At 44.2% G+C, this 20,606-nt stretch overlaps 2 protein-coding genes across 5 annotated transcripts; both read left to right on the plus strand.

Moving 5' to 3' along the window:
• Positions 1–4,577: 4,577 nt before the first annotated feature.
• On the plus strand, positions 4,578–8,196 carry casr (calcium-sensing receptor; the record flags this gene model as incomplete). The annotated part of the gene is made up of 6 exons (XM_080013328.1): positions 4,578–4,792; positions 4,927–5,233; positions 5,531–6,370; positions 6,512–6,742; positions 6,846–6,969; positions 7,055–8,196. The coding sequence occupies exons 1-6, from the start codon at positions 4,608–4,610 to the stop codon at positions 8,194–8,196; spliced, it is 2,829 nt and encodes a 942-aa protein (XP_079869454.1). The 5' UTR covers positions 4,578–4,607.
• Positions 8,197–10,144: 1,948 nt separating this feature from the next.
• Positions 10,145–20,172, plus strand: b4galt4 (UDP-Gal:betaGlcNAc beta 1,4- galactosyltransferase, polypeptide 4). 4 transcript variants are annotated; one of them, XM_080013901.1, is made up of 7 exons: positions 10,145–10,439; positions 11,671–12,102; positions 13,229–13,461; positions 14,627–14,814; positions 15,877–15,999; positions 16,152–16,256; positions 16,361–20,172. In XM_080013901.1, the coding sequence occupies exons 2-7, from the start codon at positions 11,838–11,840 to the stop codon at positions 16,497–16,499; spliced, it is 1,053 nt and encodes a 350-aa protein (XP_079870027.1). In that variant the 5' UTR covers positions 10,145–10,439; positions 11,671–11,837; the 3' UTR covers positions 16,500–20,172. The 4 variants fall into 4 exon arrangements, with proteins under 4 accessions (XP_079870027.1, XP_079870028.1, XP_079870026.1 ...); XM_080013902.1 differs by having other exon boundaries at positions 10,145–10,428; positions 11,705–12,102; XM_080013900.1 differs by having other exon boundaries at positions 10,324–10,428.
• Positions 20,173–20,606: the final 434 nt, after the last annotated feature.

The following is a 20,606-nucleotide window of genomic DNA, read 5'->3' on the forward strand; positions in this document are numbered from 1 at the left end:
TCATAAGTTCGTTCATGTGTCACGTCTAGCTCAAATTGCTTGCCAATTGGCAAGGGCCCTTCGCGGTCACACGGCGAGTGGGGGATGTTGATTATGAGGTTGTACGCTTAGACGGGGGGGGCTACCAAAATTTACCACGTCAACCATCTAAAAGCATGGAGGGAGGCAGCCACTGTCTCTCTGGCAACAACTGTAGTGGAGAGAGGTGAGTTGGGACCTGATGTCCTAAAGTCGAATCAATCCATCTCTCACCGGGACAGAGAGAAGAGGTTGTCAATTTGCAATGCCGGTTTTAAGATCGAAACGTCCCCAGGGGTAACGATACATTTACGGACCTAACCCCTGCCTGAGTACAAAAGAAACCTGGTGCAGGCAGAGATCAAGGCCATGTTTAACATGGGAGTGATTGAGGAGTCCAACAGCAACTGCCCCATTGTGCTGGTATAAAAAGCCTGATGGGTCTATACGGTTCTGTGTGGACTGGCACAAAGTGAATGAAGTGTGCAAGTTTAATGCCGATCCGATGTCCCGGGTCGACGAGCTCCTGGCACTGCCCGCTTTTTCTCAACAGTGTATTTGACCAAGGGCTACTGGCAGATTCCCTTGTCTCCAGAGTCTAAAGAAAAAAACGGCCTTTTCAACTCTACGGGTTCTACCAGTTTCTCACACTTCAGTTTTTATTATGTTATTATCCACAGCAACGGCTGGCAGCAGCATACTGTATGGAGCAGGTGGGGGTCGTCCTGGAGTCCATGAGGCGAGCCAGGCTGACAGCCAACCCAAAGAATTGTGCAGTTGGACAGAGGCAGGTATGGTATCTGGGGTACCACTTGGGCGGTGGGCAGGTACGTCCTCAGACAAGGCAGCGGCGACTGGGCCTGCCCAAATCCCCAACCCAAAAAAAATGACAGGCTAATACTGATGCCTTTTTTCAAACTTTTCAGCTCTGACCAGTCCCCTAACAGACCTGACCCAGAAGGCTGTCAGACCCGGTCCAGTGGACGGGCCATGTCAGCTGGCATTTGAGAGGGTTCATCTTATAATTACAGCCAAAAATACACACAAAGGCGTTCATAATCAAAATATTTGGATAAAACCTATATTCGATACACTGTATGTTCCCCTCTCGTAGCTAAAAAGTGGTAAACCAAATGAAAAGATAACAATACAAGGTCTATTCAAAAAAAATCACAGCGAGTAGAAGACCCCAGGATTTCAAACATTTGGGAGCTGGGACACACTCGGTGCTCAGTGGTTGTGACAGCTGTGACCCTGTGACAGTGAAGCTGAAAACCCAAAACCGCCCCAACTCTCAACAGTCTGAGTACAGTCAATTTTACACACTCGAAAATTCCCAAAAGCAATACAATGATTTTTTACCACTTCACCTGTAACACTGACACAACATGCTTATGATATAAAACCCTCACGGCTCTTTTTTTAGAAAACAGTCTTATTTGTTACTTAACATATTTATTGTGTCATTATATCATTATAGTGAATTTGAAAGAACAAGGAGTCTTTAAAACTACTCTAAGTATTTAGTCATGTAAAATCTTTTATTTGATACATGAGCTTTATTGAAATCATGCTGATTTGTCCAAATTACTTGCACAAAGATTTAGACAAAGAAATAAATGGAAATACCCTTTTACCGAACCTATCCTTGTGAAATGCATTGTTAAATTATTATTATTATTATTATTATTATTATTATTATTATTATCAAATAATAATAATAATAATAATAATAATTATTATTATTATTATTTATTAATAATACATTGATGATAATAATAATAATAATAATAATAATAATAATAATAATAAACAACTAAAAATAAAATATTATTATTATTATTATAAATTTATTATTATTAGTAGTAGTATTATTATTGTTATTATTATTATAATTATTATTAATACATTGATAATAATAATAATAATAATAATAATAATAATAATCATCATCATCATAATCATAATCATAATCATAATCATAATAATATATATTATTTTTTTTGTTTGTTTTCATTAGCTAAAAATACAAATTCAAAAAAGGAGTTATCCACATTTGAAAAATGAAAAAAAAGACTGTTTTTAAGACTGACATAATAAGAGATGATAAGAGTTTAAGCATGGCACCATCGTCGCTGGAAGCTCTAAGCAGTTGATCCTTACCTCCTGAGTTGTTCAGTGCAGTGTGTTCGGATGGTTCTTAAACTCAGTATTTTAGGGGATAAATTCTTTCAATCTGTCTTCCACAGTCACTGCTTCAGGTACACAGAACATTTTTTGACACATTATGTTACATTTCAGATGTATGTGCCACTTCTTGAAAAGAGAGGATCATAGCAATCCATTCGAAAAATCCTCGGTCAAAAATGTTCTTTCAAAATGACTAGGATGAAAATCACGTTTCATGGAACGTGTTTAACTTTGAATTTACCGTGTCTTAGATTAGGCTTCCTATGGGTCATGAATGGCAGATCTACAATTCTTTTTTCTCTGGACTTGAACTTGCTTATGACATGAAAACAATTAACATTTTGGAATAACAAATGAAAGACGGTCTATCTTGGAGAAAAGTCAATTCATGGGCAAGATTAGGAATCTAAAGGAGAAGCAAAATCAGATGTGATTTGCAACCTATGATCACGTGCGGTTTGACTGGGAAAGACACTGAAGAACATTGAACTCATTGTCATGTTCATGAAACCAGTTTGAGAAGACTTTTGCTTTGTGATATGGTGCACACTGTTATCACACTGGAAGTGCTGTAGGCATGAGATGATGGGTAAATTGTGGCCTTGAAGGGAGGCACATGGTCAGCGGCAGGGGGGTTTCTAGGATTCAAAGACATCAGGGGCCCAAGCAGACCATGCTGCTCAAGGCATTCTGTTGGGGGTAGAATTGATCTGTGTCTATTTTTATTATTATTATGATTATTTTTATTATCATCATTTTTATATTTATTATTATAATTATTATTATTGTTATTATTATTTTAGATAGATAGATAGATAGATAGATAGATAGATAGATAGATAGATAGATAGATAGATAGATAGATAGATAGATAGATAGATAGATAGATAGATAGATAGATAGATAGATAGATAGATAGATAGATAGATAGATAGATAGACAGATAGATAGATAGACAGATAGATAGATAGATAGATAGATATCCAAGTGCAAGTTTTTATTTTGTATTATTTATAGTGCTAACCCTGATATACTCAATTTTCCGCTGTCACTTTCTGCTGCTGTAACGGTGCAAATTTCCCCGCTGTGGGACTAATAAACGTTTATTTTATCTTATCATATCTTATCAATTTATCTCAAAGTAAAACTAGTATATTGTCAGAATAAATAGAATGTGAACCATCTGTTTCACAGTAACCTGCCAAACCCGCCTCAGACTTTTATTGCTATTTTTCAGGAGTGAACCGGAATTTTAAATGACTTCATTAGCCGAAGGAAATGTACTGCCCCTCACCCTGTTAATCATTTATCTCGAGGAATAGGTTCAGCATCCTCATTGTCAGGGAAAATCACTCGAGACTCTGTATTTGCTCGAAGAGGGTTTCCAAGGATGATGGCCTTCCCATAGATGTTTAATTACACGCCGTCCAGGAATCATGGTAAGTGTGACTGTTTAGTAGATGGCATATCATAACTCACTTTGTTATTTTTTATCTTCATTTTTTTGAACAGTTGATTGATGTGAAAAAAAAAGAATCCCCTACAGTGGTAGTCTAATAATTAAGGACCGTCAAATTGAGCAATAACATGTAAAGATATTTTAATGCGGTTACTGGGAAATCCGACTACAATATTGTCCAACACTTTGGGATTTTGTTATAAAGTAGAGGCATTGTACATTGAACATGTAATGTAACAAAATCAAGAAAAGTAAACAATGTGAGATCCTTTCCTGGAACATCCATGTGATGTTTGGTTTGTAATAAGTGGCCCTTGAGGCCCTTAGTGAGCACAGTTCTGCCCTGGCATTTTTTCCAGGATTATAGGCCTGATGCAGCACGGCCTTTATCACATCTCTCCATGGTGACTGGTTTTACTGGGTCCCAGCACTTACAGGAAAGAGGGTCAGTCGAGTGTGACTCCTCTCAATCCTGTGCCCGCGGGAGTGCTACTTCATGGAGCATTATTTGTAAAAACCCATATATTGCTCATCTGTAATTGTCAAAACACATGTTTTATACATATATATATATATATATTTATATATATAGTTATATATATATATATATATATTATTATTATTAATCTTTTTTAATATGGTATTATTTGTATGTATATTTATTGACTACCGTATATAGATGTTAAATAGGATGTATACCTTTTGTTTTATTGCTGTTAAAAAATCTCAATTTTGAGACTTCATGATGGGTGGCATGAAGCATATTTTTCCCTCTCCCCTCAGAGACTCCAGTCAGCGCAAACATGAGCAGGACAAAACAAGACAACTGGCAGATGTATGGGACAAAAAGATAAGATTAAAGAAGATTTTAAAAAAAAACGAATACCTGGCAGTTTCTGGAAAGAATCCAATCTTACTAGGGCAAAACTAAATTACAAAAATGAAGTTTTCCCTTTATTACCTGCTGCTCCTGTGGACCAGCTGTGTCATCTCATTTCACGGACCGCACCAGAGAGCACAGAAAACAGGAGACATTCTGCTGGGGGGGCTTTTTCCAATACACTTTGGAATCGCATCCAAAGATCAAGATCTGGCAGCACGGCCCAAATCCACTCAGTGTGTAAGGTGTGTAATTGTGTGTAAGTGTCAGTGTGTAATTGTATTGTACAGTATACAGACAAGCTAACACACATGCAAAAAGTAAGGTGTAAAAATGAAATAGTAATAATAATAATAATAATTAATTTTTAATTTTTCAGGTATAATTTCCGTGGATTCCGTTGGCTGCAGGCGATGATTTTTGCGATTGATGAAATTAACAACAGCAGTACTCTCCTACCGAACATCACACTGGGCTACAGGATCTTTGACACCTGCAACACTGTTTCCAAGGCCCTCGAAGCCACTCTTAGTTTTGTGGCTCAGAATAAGATTGACTCCATTAATTTAGATGAATTTTGCAACTGCACTGACCATGTTCCATCAACCATCGCGGTAGTCGGAGCGGCTGGATCCGCCGTCTCCACAGCCGTCGCAAATCTCCTGGGTCTTTTTTACATCCCTCAGGTGAGCCATACTAAATAAAATCACCCTTTGTTCACGATTAACCAATGCTCCCTGCGTTGCTAGAGTACCACATGCCCTTTGTCAGAGGTGGAAAATCCCGGTTCAGAAAATAAAAGTTCTCTCTGGGGTTTTGAGTCAACCACTGGGCACAATCAGGGCACGGCTGGAGCGAAAACGTGGCAGGACTTTTACTTTCTGGTCCCTGTATTTCCCACCTCTGGATGTACTCTGATTACATGCACACAGCTGTATGCGTGCCCGAAATTGACATTGGATAACCTGAAATCTGTGTTTCAGATCAGCTACGCCTCGTCCAGTCGCCTACTGAGCAACAAGAATCAGTATAAGTCTTTCATGAGAACCATTCCCACAGACGAGTACCAGGCCACAGCCATGGCCGACATCATCGCCTACTTCCAGTGGAACTGGGTCATTGCCGTGGCCTCAGATGATGAGTATGGTCGCCCAGGCATTGAAAAGTTTGAGAAGGAAATCGAAGAGCGGGACATTTGCATTCATCTGAACGAACTTATTTCTCAGTATTTTGAAGACCACGAGATCCAAGGCCTGGTCGACCGAATTGAGAACTCCACGGCCAAAGTGATTGTTGTTTTCGCCAGCGGCCCTGATATTGAGCCCCTGATCAAAGAGATGGTCAGGAGGAACATCACTGACCGCACCTGGATCGCCAGCGAAGCGTGGGCAATCTCTTCGCTCATCGCCAAACCGGAATATCTTCACGTTATGGCCGGAACTATCGGCTTTACTCTACGGACCGGCCACATACACGGCTTCAGAGAGTTCTTGCAACAAGTCCAACCAAGGAAGTATAGCCATAATGAGTTCATAAGGGAGTTTTGGGAAGAAACCTTCAATTGTTACCTGGAAGACAGCCTGAGACTCCAAGAGAGTGAAAACGGCACCAGAAGTTCCCGGCCGCTGTGCACCGGGGACGAAGACATCACCAGTGTGGAGACCCCGTATCTGGACTACACACACCTTCGTATATCCTATAATGTGTACGTGGCAGTTTATTCGATCGCACAGGCCCTGCAGGACATACTTACCTGCACGCCCGGGCACGGCCTCTTCGCGAACAGCTCGTGTGCAGACATAAGGAAAATGGAAGCGTGGCAGGTAGGGGGTCCTCAATCTCAGGAAGATCTTCACAATCAGTGGAGCGTCTTTTAAAAAACCCGCTTCGGTGTGTTCCATTTCAGGACACAAATCACCTGTCAACAGAACAGCTCTAATCGATAGTATGCCTCCGCTCCGCAGGTCCTCAAGCAACTCCGACATCTCAATTACACCAACAGCATCGGAGAGAAGGTGCATTACGATGAAAACGCAGATTCGTCTGGAAATTACACCATCATAAACTGGCACCGGTCCACCGAGGACGTGTCGGTGGTGTTTGAGGAGGTGGGGCACTACAACATGCACGCTAAGAAGGGGGCCAAGCTCGTCATCGACAGGAAAAAGATTCTGTGGAACGGGCTCAGCACCGAGGTAAAAAGAAACGGTCTTGCCTCGGTCACGACTTAACGTTTCGAGGCGACGCTCGCGCAGTCACTCGTTTTCATTTGTGTTTTTCCTCTGCCGCGCCCTGCAGGTGCCGTTCTCCAATTGCAGCGAGGACTGCGACGCCGGCACGAGGAAGGGAATCATCGACAGCATGCCCACATGCTGCTTCGAGTGCACCGAGTGCTCAGACGGCGAATACAGCAACCACAAAGGTATCGTCTAACGGTAGCGCGCGACCCTGATTCGACCACCCGCTCATCAGACAACATTAACGCCTTCACGCGTTTGTTTACGCAGATGCCAGCGTCTGCACCAAGTGCCCCAACGACTCCTGGTCCAACGGGAACCACACAACCTGTTTCCTGAAAGAGATCGAGTTCCTCTCCTGGACGGAGCCCTTCGGGATCGCGTTGGCCGCCTTCGCCGTGCTGGGGGTGGTCCTGACGGCCTGCGTGATGGGAGTGTTCGTCCGGTTTCGTAACACGCCGATCGTGAAGGCCACGAACCGGGAGCTGTCTTACCTCCTCCTCTTCTCGCTCATCTGCTGCTTCTCCAGCTCCCTCGTCTTCATCGGCGAGGCGCAGGACTGGACGTGCCGCGTGCGGCAACCGGCCTTTGGGATAAGCTTCGTCCTCTGCATCTCCTGCATTCTGGTGAAGACCAACAGGGTATTGCTGGTATTTGAAGCCAAGATCCCCACCAGCCTCCATCGTAAGTGGTGGGGTTTAAACTTACAGTTCCTTTTGGTGTTTCTTTGCACATTTGTCCAGGTGATGATTTGTGTGGTGTGGCTTTATAATGCCCCTCCCGCCAGCTATAGGAATCATGACATCGACGAAATTATCTTCATAACTTGCAACGAGGGCTCAGTAATGGCTCTGGGATTCTTGATCGGATACACCTGCCTCCTCGCAGCGATATGTTTTTTCTTTGCGTTCAAATCACGGAAACTACCGGAGAACTTCACAGAGGCCAAGTTCATCACGTTCAGCATGCTTATATTTTTCATTGTTTGGATTTCATTCATACCGGCGTATTTCAGCACCTACGGCAAATTCGTGTCGGCCGTGGAGATCATCGCCATACTGGCGTCCAGCTTTGGCCTGTTGACCTGTATCTTCTTCAACAAGGTCTACATCATCCTGCTCAAACCCTCCAGGAACACTATCGAGGAGGTGCGCTGCAGCACCGCAGCGCATGCGTTCAAAGCGGCAGCCAGGGCCAACCTCAAAAATAACACGGCTTCGAGGAAAAGGTCCAACAGCACGGGTGGATCCTCTGCATCCACCCCTTCTTCATCCATCAGCCTGAAGACGGCTGGTACCGACTGTGAGCCCACTCCAGGACACGGAATCACTAAGCCGAGGGTGAGCTTTGGCAGTGGGACGGTCACTCTGTCTTTGAGCTTTGATGAGTCAAGGAGAAATTCAGTGATGTGATAGTATACATTGACATAACGTACGTCCGACCTCGTCTTTCCAATACAGTTCCTTTTGGACCTGGGATTTCCTGTCTCCTATCTCATACAAATATGGCCAAAAGGACTCAGTTTCAACATGTCAGTCCGACTCAAGTGGTTGCACCCTGTGATTTATGGGCAAAGGAATTTGCAGTTTAGCCAAAGCGTAACGTAAACGTAAATGTAAACAATAATATTACATTACATTTCGCCATTTTTCAGAGGACGCTTATATGGCAAGACAAAACACATTTCAGAAACGTGTGTTCAAGCCTACTTCACCAAATGTGCATCCGCATCCGACAGCCCGATCCTTCCCGCCGGTGGCTGTCGGGCGAACTGTGTCTGAGTTTCTCTCCATTGGAATGGATGAACTTCCGGTTTGTTGTTGTCGTTTGTTGTATTGGGTGTGATGCAGGCTTCATTCTTAACTAAATCCAGAAATGTAAATAGATTTTACCTCATTCAACCCTCTTAATGTTAAGAAAATATTGAAAGATTATGTCGGACGGTATAGTAAAATAAAATACAATTCATGTCATCTTACAATATCGAGTGTCATTTTTTTTAAGAAATATAATTTGTTTAGGTCAGCTGAAAAAATACCTGTTTATGGTGTTGTCTTCTGCTCAGTTATAATAAAAAGCTCCATAAACATCATTTCCTTTTGTTGGATTTTCTTCAGGTTTAGTCGAAACTGCCAGACCAAAGACATCTTTTAAAAAGTAATAAATAAATGCATTATATGTAATTATATGTATTTATTTAAATTCTAAATTATATATATATAATATATATTTATTGATATTAATGTATATACATATATAATAAATATAAGTGTGTAATAAACAAATTGCCGCATATACTAGAACTTTATTGGTATATGTACCGTTACCACCAATATATAGACGATAAGGCCATGTTCTACTATGTAAGATGCAGCCAGTAATGGTACAGTTCATTATGGTAGACACGGTCATAAATATAGGGTCATAAATATAGGGTCATAAATATAGGGTCAAAACATATTTCTGTTTCCTGATGTTTCCTGCTCATACTCACTGTGTCACCCTAGTTACTTTATTGATGTACTACTTTTGTTTTCTTCATTTTATTAGCTAATCATTTTCAGTTATTACTGTAGGTCCTGTCCTGTGGGGCTATTGGAGCCCTTAAAGTGTAAAAAAAAAACAAAAAAAAAAACAGTCACTATGCTTGTGTTCCAAAAAGACCATCCTAAGAAAGTCACAAGCTCCTGACAAGTGCAAACAGCGCCGCGGGGTTTGACGTGTGGATGTGACTCAGGAGCGTGGAAGCATCTGTCTGTATCTGTTGTGTGTTACCTCCACCCACTCAAAGTGCAGCCAGTAACATAGTGTCGCAGTTATTCTAATAAAACTCGACAACATGGGAGACTGTGAGCGCCTTTGTATATTCTGTATATATATATTTTTTTATACATCTGACTATTTACTTACTATTTTATTTATTTTTATCATTAAATTTTTTTCAGACTGATAAGCTTTTTCTTTTTCTTTTCTTTTTTTATTTGCTATTTGTCGAGAAACGCACCAGTCCACCACGTGACAAATTCCTCCTTTACGTACACGTACCAGGAGGAATGGAGTCTTTCTGATTTTGAAAAATAAAATAATTTAAGAGTTTGGGATTTTTGGGAGTTTCCTCTTTCTTTCTTTTTTTTTCAAACACCTGAACGACTCCCCGTGGGCTTCATGATCTTATCCGATCTCACGTCTACGCAGTTGATCCAGCCTGACGCGCCCTCCAGCGTTCGATCCGGGAACTGCGGAGGGAAAACGCGGTTACACCGGCGGTGTTACATGTTTATTACACCGGGTGGGAACGCGTCTGTGGACCGCCTCGCCGCGGAGCGCGCCTGTCGGCCGCGTTGTCGTTCAGTTTTCGGTTCCGCTGGAGCCCGTCGTGTTTTCATCCGTATCCGTCTTGGCTGATATTTAACGTGGCTTCGTGGCGTCGTTTCGGCGGAGCGCCCCGACAACATCCGCATACGTCAGCTCCCGCCCCCCCCCGCCCCGGTCCCCCCAGCCTCCCCAGCCTCCGCGTCCGGACGGAGCTGGTCGGGACACGGCGCGTCGCTCCCGGGGTCCGGACGCTGCGCCCGTCGTGCGGATGGTCCCGTCGGGGAAGCGCCCGAAGCGAGGAGACGCGGCGCCGACGCCTTGAATGACAGGTATCCTCCAGGTGTGTCCCTCCAGGTGTGTCCTCCAGGTGTGTCCTCCAGGTGTGTCCTCCAGGTCTGTCCTCCGGGTGATGCGAAGCGGCTCGACTCTCTTGACAAGTTCCAGGGCTCCGAAAGACGCTTCGAGCGAACGTCGAGGAGGAGGAGGTGTAGATTGAGGTGGAGGGAGGTGGTGCTGTAGTTGGCAGAGATTCTTGTCCTTCTCCAAGGATTCTGACACAAGTTTGACATTTCTTTATTTGTTATGTCGTGTTGTGCCATTCATCAAAACTCATTGGTATGTGGTTTATGAGTGGGGCTTGGGGCTTGGCGTTCGGCTGGCGTAGGGAGGCAGCTCCGCTGGTTGATTTGTTGAACAGGGAGGCACGTTGATAAACATCGCTGCAAATGCCAAGGGGGCTGTTTTTACATCTGTGGTCCCCGCATATTAAAAAAAAAGAATACAAAAACAGAACATAGAAAACAGAACACGAGATTGAAATTACAAAGCTGTTCAAGTCATTTGTAAGCGTGGGGAGCGACGGCAACAGGAAAAAAGCGACATAAAGAGCACGCACGGTCCATGAACCACACAGTGTGACGCGATAAAAGGTGCAGGTGCGTGAGGGCAGACGGGGACAGGAGTTCAGTTTCAGTTCTGCTTTTTTATTGTCCCTCAAGGGCAAATGTAATTCGCAACAAAAGGCAAATTAACACAAGCAATAAGAACAGAAGGACATACAAGAAAGACATGAAGGACCCAATAGAACAATCGTATATATATATATATATTATATATATATAAATAAACTACTCAAGGGATGAAGGAAAATGTAGTCCTTCCTTAAGATTTGTCATAAATGTGTGAAAAGGGTTCGACTCGAGGGTTCGACTCTTATTTAAAAGATCTTTAGAATACGTTCAGCTGTTTCAGGAACTGCGTGCTGGCCGTCCACACGGTGCTGTAGGCCCTGCCGGGGCATTCACCGGGGGGCGCGTGGGGGGGGGGGGGGGGGAGGGAGTATTGTATTACAGCCAAAAGAAAACACCGCTGAACAATAGCCTCCCCGGCCCGTGGGATCGTGCTGAATGTTTAAAACCGTGTCAGCGGGATCTCACCCGGTCTCTTATCGTTTGAAACGTGATATGGTGGTAGGACTCATTCGGGGCGTTTTATAGTTCTCTGGACTCTGCCCCGTCTGGCCCCCGCGGAGCAGTAGCCGTGGTGTCACGAAATATGCCTTCCCCACAAAGCAAGGGCGATGACACCTTGACCGTCCCGGTGCAGTATGGCCGTTGGCGATGAGACCACGATGGAGCTGCAGCACGGTCACCGTTTCGGCCTGCGGAGGAGAACCAGGAGGCAGCGCTGAGAGCTCCCACCGCCGCCGGGGTTTTGAAGGTAGCGCCGTCCCGCGGCCATGGGATTCTGCCCCGCCGCCTTCAAGCTTTTACGGAGAGGGAGGTACGTCCTGCTGCTCCTGCTCTCCCTGTCCGTGCTGCTGTGGATTGCCACCTTCGCAGGCGAAACTGTGAAATCCCTCCAGGACCCCCCCGTCACCGTGCAGACTCTGAGCAGAGGGGGGGTCCCGAGGGGCGACTCAAAGCCGGGGAGATCAGCGGCGGAGGATCAGGCGAGCAGCCGAGCACCCAAAGTCCCCTGCCCCCAGGAATCACCGCTGCTCCGTGAGTAAACGTGATTTCACCCCTTTATTATCCTGGTAAATATAATTATGTTTGGGTTGAATGTTTTGTCTCTAAGGAAAGAAGGAGCGTTCGCACGCACTTGCTCACTGAGCGGGACGGAGTTGGACTTTGCTTTAATCTGGGTGTGTTTTCCGGAAAACTGTGATGTAATGAATTATTGGGCCGGCTCACCACAGTATGTCGAAATGTTTCTTTGTATCACTGTCACATTTTTCAGGGTTCTTACCGAGTGCTTGAGGTGCTTGAAGTGCTTGAATTTTGTCCTCGGAAATTCATTACTGGAATCCCTGAAAATATCTCCCTTTCGTGCTGAAGTGTTTGAAAAGTCCTTGAAATAATTGCGATCAGTGAAAAACTGTGATATTCCCCCTGGTTTTGTTATTCAAAATCGTAATGTAATATTATGTATAATATTGTAATTTTACGACATAGATCATGTCAGGGAAATGTTAATTTAATCCAGCATGGTTGGAAATAGACATCTATAATGGTAGATGACAATGAGATTAATTACTTAATTATATATATATATATATATATATATATATATATATAGAGAGAGAGAGAGAGAGAGATAGAGATATATATATATATTAAAAAAAAAATTGTGAATAAAAAGGTACTTGAAAGGCCCTGAATTTCATTTTGTATTGCCAGAATGAACCCTGATTTTTACACCGCACAACTTAATACGTTTGTCCTGCCACACATTGACTTCCATACATCGCTGTTTGTATTATTTCCATATCCTCCAGACTCCAATGGGTTATGACAATGTTGAAACTGGGCTGTTTGTACAAGTTGGCAGCATTCATAGCTGTTGATAGCAATGAATGTTCTCAGCAACTTTCCACAGTCCAGCAATCCACTGAGTTTCTAGACAGCCTGGTACGCAGGCCTAAGTTAAATAAAGTAGCTGAAATCTACATTTTTATAGGTTATTCAGAAAACATGTCCAAATTGTCCGAGAGCAGCGTCTCATTTATCTTACGTCGCCCTCTGCGTATCCACTGGGATTGATTACGACAGCCTGTTTTTTTCGGGTTCAAGCAGTTTCTTTCGGGTTCACGAGACCAGGTGGCTTTTGTTTGTCCCGCCTCTCCAGACGGAGCTGTGAAGCTGTCGTTTGAACCCTCCCTGACGCTGGGAGACGTGGAGAGGGAGAACAGCGGCGTGGCGGCAGGTCAGTACCGGCCCCCCGACTGCACGGCCAGACAGAGTGTGGCCATCCTCATTCCCCACCGCAGCCGCGAGAAGCACCTCCTCTACCTCCTGCATCACCTGCACCCGTTCCTGCAGAGGCAGCAGCTGCACTATGGGATCTACGTCATCCAGCAGGTGCGGCTCCATCAGCTCTGCGGTAAAACGCTTGGAAATCAGTGTCAGGACTGTGTCGCTTTCTATCCTTCTTTTCCATTCATTTGTTATAGGGATAGTTCACAATGTTTGAGGTTCATCCTCATTTTCCATCTGCCCGTAATGTTGTTGGGCTGGGTGATATGGGTAAAAAACTATATCCCAATATTCATCAATCAAATGGAGATATTCGTTATTTAGTTTTTTCAATCAGTGTCAATTCATATTGTACAAATCATATTTATAGCGACAGATATGACGGGCACGCTTCATCCCATAGTTCTAAAGGAAACGCAATTTCAGGCTGAGAGGCTTTCTGATTCTGATTCTGATTGTGCGTCGTTTGCTCTTAGATCACTTGTGGTCAGAGTTTGTGAGGTTGTGCAATAATAAAAATCCAGCCCAAAACCTCGGAAAAGTAGCTTCATATTTGATGAAAAAATGAATCCATCCAACAATCTGAACAAGGCCATGGACAGCCAGTCAGAGTCTTGTTTTTTGATGCGTAGTGAGTACGCTGGTATGTCCAAGTATTTCACATTCAAGTGCACTTCATTCAAATGACCTCTATTCAGAGTGCATTACAGACACAATTTGGGAGGATATTTCACTTACCTTGCTGGAAAGAAGGTGTGATGCTGACCCAAAATTGCTTGCTAAACACAGAGGCGGAGGCAGATTTCAGGGACGGCATTTTGAGAGAATAATTGTAAGTCGCTTTGGATAAAAGCGTCTGCTAAATGACTAAATGTAAATGAAATGTCAGCAAATCCTAAAAATTAAAGCAGCAGTTCGGTGGGATTTATGCAGTTTGGTAAAGTCGTGGTAGAAAGTCGTGGCGGGGGGGTTGGCTCGCGAGACCATGGAGGGGAAACATTTGCATTTCACGTCAGCCTCTCGTATTCGCTGGTGTTTCACTCTCAGGGCGGCTCCCAGGGAAGTGGAGACGGCGGCAAAATGCGGAACAGTTTGAATGTTGAGAACAAATGTCCCCAAAATAGAAAAAATGAAGAATGATAACTAATGCATAATGACCAGTAGAGGGGGTAGGATCGTTTAGCGCTGTGCGGCACACCAGTCCAGCGAAAGCCGACGTATTCTTGTCAATTTTCTATTTTTTGTTTTTGTGTTCTTGTCGCGCTCCAAGGCCGGTGACACCACGTTCAACCGCGCAAAGTTACTGAACGTTGGTTATCTGGAGGCGCTGAAGGACCACAGCTGGGAGTGCTTCATTTTCCACGACGTGGACCTGGTTCCCGAGAACGACCACAACCTGTACACGTGCGACAAGCAGCCCAAACACTTGGTCGTCGGCCGGAACGCCACAGGTTACAAGTACGTGTGAGATGGTCCAGGACGGAGAGCAGAGTCCAAACACGGTTCAGAAGCTTCCTGTTCAATCAACGCACGGCATTTGGGGAATAGATTTCTAACGCTTTCTCAATAGGTTGGCAGTCATCGCTTCACATTGATAATGTCACTTTAATACTTTAATCTTTCATTAAAAAATAATAATAATAAAAAACAAAATTGACGAGACCAGCGTTCTTACCAGGGCCTTGTGGTGCTTGAATTTTATCCTCGGAAATTTGAGCACTGGAATACCTTGAAAATAGCTTGACACGTCCAGTCAGAGACGGGTCTTTATGGTTCTTAAATGTTGTTCTTTTTTTTTTTTCTTAAAAATGCCACTCCGTGCTTTCGTGCAGCCGGAGCCGTAGAGGGAGCGAGCGGACAGGGAGGGGTAGAGTGGGTGGAGAACGTTCCATCTCCCGAGGCAGAGGGTGTAGGACAGGTTGAAAATGATCAAACCTGATTTAATAACTTTGGGGTTAGGGTTAGCACGGCCGGGGGGCGGGGCTCTGTCCCCGTTCCGTCAGCGGAGGGAACCCAGGAGAGCGGGAGACCGGTCTCTGAGAGTCAGGGGAAAGAAAACCGACCGATTCGGATTGAACAGTCAACTAACGTGGGAACAGACTCCACGCGGAACTTCTCCGTAAAGGAGGTTAAACGTGGGAGCGATACCTACTGCCTTTCCACAGCCTACTGCCTTGCCGGATATTTTTTTATCAGCAAAGTTAGGGATTCCATGTGGGAAAGGGGCTGTAGATTAAACCAGGGAAATGTACATTTATCTATTTCCTGGTTGGAAATACGCACTTACAGTAGTAGATGACAATGAGACTAATATTAGATGTGACATATAATAGATACACTAATATAAATAATAGACAATGAGACTAAGATTATATTATGTTTTAATGTATTTTAATATCACATTAAAAATTGTTTCTCTATATAATATACGTACATTGTGTTTTATTATTATTGATATAATGATATACGGTCCACATATCACCACGGTGATATGTGGGCTTCTGATTGTTCTCCTCCTAGATTGCGATACAAAGGTTACTTCGGAGGAGTGACCGCCATGACCAAAGAGCAGTTCCACAAAGTGAACGGATTCTCCAACACCTACTGGGGTTGGGGAGGAGAGGACGACGACCTGCGCATCAGGTCAGACACCGGGAGGCGGCCGGAGATTGAGTTTGTCTCATCTCAAGTTTGCGCAAATAATTACCGGTAGCTGTTGACGTGGTCTGTAAGTGCGCGCACACACTCGGCAACTAAGGCGGGGGTCCCTTTCCTCGGGTGGGTGGGGGGGGCAGGGTGGAGCTCCAGAAGATGAAGATTGTGAGGCCGCCTCCCGAGGTCGCCCGCTACACCATGGTGTTCCACAAACGCGACAGCGGCAACGAGATAAACAAAGACAGGTGGGTGTGTACGCAGGAAGGAGGACAAAGTATTCAGGCGCGGCGGCGTGTTTCCGTCGCCAGCGTGCGCTAACAAAACATGTGTTGTCTGTGCTGCGTTCCAGGATGCGGTTGCTCGCCCGGACACCCCAGGTTTGGAGGAAGGACGGCCTGAACAGCTGCTTCTACAAGACCACGTCGGTGGGGAGGCCGCCTCTCTACGTCAACGTCACGGTGGACATCGGCGCGCCGCAGGTCCACTGATCTTTCCGCCCAGTTGCGTTGTCCCCTGCGGCCAAAAAAGAAATGGGAAAAAAAAAAAAAAAAAGAAAGTGAGAGCGCTAAACCACGGAAAAGAGAGTCTTATCGACGCCCGAGACGTCGCTGTTGTGCAAATATATACCGGTTCAGTAATGGGTCCTCCATTACCAAGAGAGCGCGTTATCCGACCGCTTTCACCCGCGGGGAATCTACAGGTCTCACCCGCGGGACGCCACCAAAGTAACCGCACTGAGGAGCCAGCCCTGCATATCACGCCTCCCACCTGGTTCCTCAGTGTTCATTCCTGGCGACACACGGACGGACGCCTTGTCGAAACGGGCGGCGACGTCGGCTGTTGTTCAAAGCGGACCCGTCAAGAGTCCTTTTCAACAAGTTGGTATAGGTCTCTGAGGTCCCCAAAACACCACGACTATGCACTCGAGCCGCTCTAACGGGGGAGGGAGGACGAGCCGCGAACAGGTTTCACCGGCCGCCATTTTGAAACGTGTGTGTGTGTGTCTGTGAGAAATGATCTCGTTAGAAAGTGGTCCCTTCAAGTGCTCCTCTCCCAGGACGCACTGTTTCAGCGGGTGGCGCCGCCCTCCTGAGGCCCCCGGTTCTGCGAGCCACCGGGTTTGAGCTGGACTTCCGGGTTCTGTGAGCCAATGAGGTTTGAGATTCACTTCTGGGTTCCGTTGCATTTGGTCCGCAAACATTCGCTGATTTCACCTGATTAGTCCACCAGAATTTGTTTCTGAACAAATTGGAGATAATAATTAGCAATAATAATAATAATAATAATAACAAACAATCCGGTTGCTGGATCTTCACACATATTTGACCTGATTTAAAGGCCTAGATCTAATCTCAGGCCTGATTTAAACGCTGGTTTGACTTTGTGTGTTTCTTGTAGACGTCGTAAAATAACATGTAATAAATAAACCAAATGCATTGACGATAAAAATCACACTTTTTATTGGTTTTGTTTGGAGAAATGCACAGCGGATTCCTTGCCGCAGCCTCCAGTCAGTTTACCGCATAATTATAATTTTTTTTAGAAGGAAACAGCAGAACTATACCTACATTTCCACCGTCTGGAGCTTCTTCACGGACAGTTGGTGTCAATTCCTCTTTCTTTAAAAATATCTGTGCCGGTCCGTGCGGCCCACAGAGCAGTTCTCATGGGCACTCGTCGTCCTACAGCCATGGGTGGAGTTACTCGAATGGGGGGGGGCGGCTCTTATTCTACAGCGGCACCAATTGACGTAGGAAGGGATGGCAAAGCCTGCAAGCTGACTGGGCTGTCTCATGCCACAGGGGGTGTGTTGGTGGGCCCTTCGGTGAGTTTTTTTCCAAAACCCCTTCCAGCTGCTGCCTTTCGTCCCCAGTGTGCGTCGGATGCATTTTGAGGATGGGCGGAGCATAGCGAGTGACCTTCCACTGGTGAAGCGGTAGATTTGGGATGGAAGACATCAGGTCGCGCTGAGAAAAACCTCTGCAGACCTAATGGCAGCGGCCGATTGGTCAATTTGATCCCTTGCGCACGCGCAAACAGCTCCCAGCTCCCGGCGAGGACGCCTTGTTTGAGCTTTCATGCCGCTTTTGCAGATTCAAGTCATTCATTTACAAATACGCCATCGCTGTGTCGAGTGTTTCACTTGGGTTAGGGTTTGTTGGCGGCGTCACTGGATCCGTCACTAGATGCGCTCTGATGCGCACTGATGATGTCACACTGGCAGATGTTATTTGTCGAACGACGAATTCAACCTTTGGGACTTTATTTTTGGATTCTGACTTTGCGTCGGGCGTCAAAAGAAATCGCGGCTTCAACCGGACGCTCTTTAGACCGCTCACGGAATCACGTCTGGGCAGATTTGTTTTTCCAGAGAGGTGCAACGGCGGAAAATAAACGTCGATCATTCAAATAAAGTAACGTTCACGTTGCAAGACCAAAAATTGAACAGTTGTGCAGTTCCTGCAATAGCTCCGTAAGTGTGCAACGGGCGTGAGAGAAATTAAATGTGAAATAAAAATTTTATTCCATTTATTAAAAATAAGCAGAGATTTATTCCAGGGAGGGATCGGGACCAGGACTAAATCCAAGGGAATTCCAGTGGAGAGAGACGTGTTTACATGACTGAGGGAATCTGCGCAAGGATCTTCAGATACATGACCTCCCCGCTGACAAACGGGATGTTTTTTAATTGCGACACACTCGCATAACTCTGTGGTCGTTTTGCCGTTTGCAGACAGAGAACTCGGCTAAAACTTTGGAGAAACTTGAAATGCAGAAGTCGTCGGTTTTCCACCACAGAGGAAAGCCTTGGACGTGCTGATGGGTAATAACACCGTGCGGCAGACTGAGGGTTGTGGGAGTGACGCCACGCTCGGGCGGGGGTTGTTTTTGGAGACCTTGTTGGGCGTCAGCTGGGTCCATGCAGAACCCGTCGCCCGCTGCCCCAAATCCAGCTTTGATGGGGTTATCCCGACGACGTCCTCACCCCTCCCAGAGGAAGGCCGTCGCTGGCTCTGGGTCTTCACCCCAATTACCCAGAATGCATTGATTTAAATTATCTCTCATCTCAAGTTATTTGAAGCTCTAGATTTACCCCAAAAGGTTTGGCGTCTTGACGCTTGCACCCAGTTGTAGAAAGCTGAGGAGCTGTGGTCGGTCGGTGTCACCCGGCGGTGGATCGTTGGACCTCTTGTTGACTGTTTACCATCCGTTTACAAATGTAAAACATGTGTGAAAGACATTTGGAAGTCGTTTGGTTTCATTGTCATATGAGACATTTCTAGAAAACTCTCCACGCCTTAGGTTGGGAATCATCGCACGCTGCTCAGAGATATGTAACGACTGATCCACAGCTTTCTTTGACCATGATTTAATATGTGTGGTTCAATAATGTTTGACATTTTTGGATTTTGCCCTTTCGATGTCCATGCTGTTATTTTACATGGCCGTAGTGGGACCGGACCGATGAAATTCAATGTGTTCATAAACAACTTTAATATAGTTGATAATGTACTTGATCCGTAGTCCATGACATATTTCATTATTATTTCGCTCTGTTGGAGTATTGGCACATCCTCATAAAACCAAGTTATGTTTTTTAGTTTGGGGATAAAAGGATTTGACTGACTTTTAAGAGGTTTCTTCCTGTTTTGCTGTCTATTATACACAATATAAATCTTTAGTGACGTATAATGCACAACCCAGTATTTATTTTGACTATATTATATAATCTGCAATTTAATGTGGATATAGTGCTTTTCAAATGCACTATACTGTATATCCTATGATATATTTTCCAAATGACTGAAAGGGCCTGTTTAGTTATTGTAATCTCCACTCATGATCACATGTAGCACTCTTTAGGGTTGTATCAAGCTTGTTGAGTTGTTGTATTTTTATTTTTATATTTTACATATTTGAAAAGTTGACTGCCAAAAGTAAGTAGTAAACTTAATACTAACATTTTGTAGAATTTTAAGCTGTCTGAGAATGTAATCGCTGAGGATCTATTTTATAAGGTTTGGGGCTTTTTTTTGTTTTTTATTTTGTATTTTTTTTTTTTGTTAATGGATAAAGAAAAATGACAGAAAATGGTTTTATTCAATACTAACAAGGATGATTTTCTTTTGAAAACATGGTTAATAAACATTAAATCTCTAATTATGTGTGCTTTTATTTAAACTGAATAAACAGTATATTTGTAGATTTCTTGTAGATGATAGTAAATCTGATGTATAGATGTCTATCCTGGTACTTTTTGCATTTTTGAGTGATACTACAAACAGATGTTCCCAAGCCTTTGACCTCCTTCGCAGCGTAAACCTTATCCGCCTTGTAGTTTGTGTTGACTGCAAAAAAAATACATTTTCTAAAACCCACAAAAAAAAGATATTAGAAAATGTGAAAAGAAATAAATTACAACCGTTAAAATACTATTTTTCCACAAAGATAAAATGAAATAATAATAATAATAATACTTTTCCTGTGGCCCACTTGCAAATCCTTCACAGACCCCCAGGGGGCTGTGGATCCCAGTTTGGGACCTCTGTTCTGGATTAGAAAATGCAAAGCAACAGGGAAGCCTGATGAGTTCA

This window comes from Zeus faber (assembly GCF_960531495.2).
Source record: "Zeus faber genome assembly, chromosome: 14".
Lineage (NCBI taxonomy): Eukaryota > Metazoa > Chordata > Actinopteri > Zeiformes > Zeidae > Zeus > Zeus faber.